The sequence below is a fragment of the Buceros rhinoceros genome, unplaced genomic scaffold, assembly GCF_000710305.1.
Source record: "Buceros rhinoceros silvestris isolate BGI_N320 unplaced genomic scaffold, ASM71030v1 scaffold42213, whole genome shotgun sequence".
Lineage (NCBI taxonomy): Eukaryota > Metazoa > Chordata > Aves > Bucerotiformes > Bucerotidae > Buceros > Buceros rhinoceros.
This window is the reverse complement of record NW_010404965.1, coordinates 1-3,982: the sequence shown is the minus strand read 5'-3', so window position 1 is coordinate 3,982 and position 3,982 is coordinate 1. Positions and strand designations below refer to the sequence as shown.

At 52.0% G+C, this 3,982-nt stretch overlaps 1 protein-coding gene across 1 annotated transcript; it reads left to right on the top strand.

The window, feature by feature from the left end:
• Positions 1-267: 267 nt before the first annotated feature.
• LOC104487920 (tapasin-related protein-like) lies at positions 268-3,431 on the top strand (the record flags this gene model as incomplete). Its single annotated transcript, XM_010133551.1, has 4 exons — positions 268-516; positions 1,867-2,145; positions 2,582-2,923; positions 3,108-3,431. Coding segments are annotated over 4 exons (1,194 nt in total), but the record flags the coding sequence as incomplete, so codon positions are not given.
• Between the last annotated feature and the right edge of the window lie 551 nt (positions 3,432-3,982).

Genomic DNA, 3,982 nt, shown 5'->3' with positions numbered 1-3,982 from the left:
AGAGGCTCTTCCTGCCTTCCACCTTCCCCCACCCGCAGCGAAGCTCTCCCAGGGAAAACTACAGTCTTCCTAAGGGTTAATGCTGTTACCAGAGGAAGGTGGTGCGTGGCTAGAGGGGTCCGCTGCCAGCAGGGCTGGGAGGACAACTCCAGAATGGCTGCCAGCCCTCAGACTCCCAATTATTTATCTCCCATCCCAGAGAAACTCATCTGCTCTTTGTCTGCATTGGGGTTCATGCGCTCAGCTGGTTCTTTTCTCTCCCTACAGATCCAGCTGAAGCTCCAACACCAGTGCCGCCGTTTCGCAGGGTGGATATTGCCCTGGGATGCTCCTATGTGGGCGAAGATGTAAGAGGCTTTCAGCATGCATTTGGCAGCTCACCTTCCATGCATCCCGCTACCCTCGTGCTGAGGGGTATCAGCGTCAGAGATGATGGGAACTTGGATGATGTAACTGAGTACAAAGTCCCCCAGGAAAACCCTGACTCCTCTTCTCCCATTGTCTTTGAAGTCTCAGGTGAGTGGGAGGGCTGGAGTGGGATTGCTGTCGCTGGAATTTGACCATTTGTACTGGGCTTCTACAAGTATTTTCTTTTATTGAGCTTAGACAATTGATTTTTGAATGGCCACTGAAGTTTCATGCATGATTTCCTGAATTCAGCAGTCGGGACTTCAAGAAAGGAACTTTGTGGAAGATGATAGCAAACGCTGTTGAGGCACTTCTCTCCTACTGGGGCTATCCTTGGGAAGTACTTTGTCAAAAACAACTCGGGAATTACTCCACTACACAGTATTACTGCAGCCATAAAAAGCATTCGTATCCTTAGTCATATGGTTTTTGCTAGCAGGAAGCATGGTGGTGAGTGGGCATAAAGCAGAGTTGTCTTGCTCAGACGGCCAGCTGTGTGCGACTTGGCTCTCCTTACCTCACTTACGGGTGCTGACCTGCAGTCCAGCCTCTGTAGCCCCTTGCTTCATGTGTTACTTACCAAACACGGTCAAGCAGTAGCCCGAGCCTGTGCTTCAGCGTGGTCCTGGTCACTGCCTACAGTGCTTGCGTGTCAGCATGTGCTTCACAGAGTCTCAGAATCATTTTGGTTAGAAGAAACCTTTAAGACTGTCAAGTCCAACCGTTCACCCTACACTACTTCAGTACAAGTTTATTCGAGGCTCTAAGACAACGTCAGTGAGGAGGCTGAAGGCCTGGCAGGATCCATTAGCCTGGGTCCAGTCTTTCCTTCAGGTGATGTAGAGGGACTGGGCATGGGTGAGCTCAAGCACACTACAGCCAGACTGCTGTCAGGCACCGCAAACTCAGAGTTAATTTCCAGTGAAATCTGTGTAGAGTGTATAAATCACTAGGATGCTTAATCCTATGCTTAAGCCCATGCCCCGTCATCCAAGGTGCAGATACAGTGTGTTTCTACATCCAGCCACTGCTGCCTTCCTGCCAGCCTTTCTTTCCTTACCTGAGACACTTGGTGTCCCCTTTGCTTCTGGATCCAGGCCTAAAAATACAACATGGCAGGTCTTTCACGTTTGCCCATGTGTAGGCATTTCACATACACAGCTTCACACACACAGACTGCCCTAGCTAAAGGGAATCTGTTCTGTTTATTCTCCTTTCCTAACAGCTTTCTTTGCCCTGCGTTGTACTCTGTGCGATCTGGCAGGATAAAAATACAACCAACAGACTGAGGGATGTAAGACAATCACGGCAAACCTTTTACATTTTTTGCAGGCCTTCATCTGTTAAGCTCAGGCTGACCCCCACAGTGATGTTTCTCCAGAACCTGCATCTCATCATCTTGCACTTTCTTTTCCCGTTTGGATTCAGACAGTTAAAGCTTGTCCTCTCTCCTGACAGCCCAGTCCGTATCCATCCCACACGCAGAGTCCCTGCTGCACGCAGACTGTGATGGAGAGGAGGTGAACTGTGAGATCTCCCCATACAGCTCCCAGCGGGCTGACGAGGGTCCGTTCTGTGCCTCCTGGTTCATGGCCACCCTGCAGCTCTCTGGTGGAATCAGCATTGCCCTGGTACTTGGAGGACCCCACTGTGGCAGTTTGGAGAAAGAGAAGGATAAAACACTGCACCCAAAACTGAGGATTCCTATGAGCAAGGAGGGGACGTTGCTCAGCACAGGTGACTAGGTGGCCTCGGGTGCCCCCACACTACCAAGGGGCATGAGGGGAGCCTGCCTTCCCAAGAGTTCCATGTCCCACCTTGCAGCAAGACCTGAGGGCTGCCAGGAGTTGGCACTTAGGGAAAAAATGGTCATTTAAATTGCCCCCCACTCTGCCTTCTCTCAGGGCTTCCCATGCTCCAGCCCCTGGAGATGATGAACATCTTCAAGACCATGACGTGCACTTGGTCTCCACTATCTCCCTGCCCCTCTAACCCCACTGGGCTGGCTTCTTCCAGCTTTTCAGTTCACGTGGCCCCTGAGCGATCAAGGACAGTGCCTGTGCCACCTCCTCCTCCTCTGGGTGGGGTGTTCACTGCCAGCCTTTCCCGCCCAAGGGTGCCTTCTTGAACCACATCTGTTTAACTCTCTGCTTGCCCGTGTTTTTGTTTCTAGTGGAATTTCAATCGTCATCGCGCAACACTTCCCTGCGCACGCACCTTGGCAGCTCAGTCACCCTTGACTGCCGCTTTGCCTTGGCTCCCAGCTGCTCGCTGTACTCCGTGGAGTGGAGGAGGCAGCATCGAGGCAGTGGCCATAGCCTTTTCCAGTACCAGGTGGGGAGCACGGGCCCAACAGTGCAGCCAAAAGTCTACGTGGATGTGGCAGAGCTGCTCGGGAGTGGAGACGCATCTCTTAGCCTGCAAGGAGTGAGTGTGGAAGACGAAGGAACATACATCTGTTTGGTGTCCACCCCGCTGCACCAGGCTCAGCACATCATCCACCTGCATGTGGCTGGTGAGGAAGGGAAATGCCTGGGGGGAACAGGAGTCCCTTGTCAACAGGCACTGAAACTTTGCTCTGCACCCTTATCCTATGGCTACCAATATTCATAGTCACAGGCAGCTCATTTTCTCTCCCTCGTGGACAGGTACTTTGTTCTCTGCTAACAAGAAGCCAATTCCCTTTTTACCTCCTCCAGAGCCTCCAAGAGTTCGTGTCATTCCAGCAGTGGTGTCATTCGAGAGAGATGTGACGACTACTCTGACTTGCAGCATTGCTGGCTATTACCCCCTGGATGTCTCGGTGAGCTGGACACAGAAGACTCCTGAAGACGATGTGGAAATCCCTCTCTCAAATGCACGTTTTTCCAGCCACCGGCAAGGCCGAGATGGCACCTACAGCATCACCTCCTACCTCAGCATCAGCTCAGCCACAGCGCAGGCACCAGCCACCTACAGCTGCCATGTTTCACACGTGGCCCTGGCAGAGCCCATCTCTGTGAGTGCCCATCTGAAAGCACCAGGTAGGTGTCAGGGCCAGAAGGGCAATTTCTTCATCCTGCCCAGATCTCCTCCCACCTCATCTACCCACCACAGGTATCAAAACCTCTGTGTTACACCAGAGGTTCTCCGTTTCTCCGTTCTTTCCTTCTGGTGTCCTCTCATACCCATCCTCTCTATCCTCTTCTTCCCTTTCACTTCCTCAGCTTTTGTATCACTCCCTGAAGCTTTTGGGGAGCAAGTATCACATTTCCGTCAGGGAAAAACTTTATGACTAAAAGTGGAGCACAGAACAAAAGTTGGTAGCACATGGTCTGGACCCTGCTGCGCAGGCACAAGATAACAGCCATGCCCCAGGGAGTTAGACACTCACCTGGACCTGACGTTCAGCTCAAGACCAGTGCCGCTTGGTAAATATAGGAAAAAGTCCTTCTCCCTGTTGGAACTGTTGGGGTTCTCCCTCTCCTTGCTGATGGGAGATTGCTCCTGTGTCTCCTCCTGACCCAGCAGGGAAAAGCAAACAATACTTCAGTTTAACAAGTTACGCCACTGTAAGACGAGCTGGTGGGGAAGA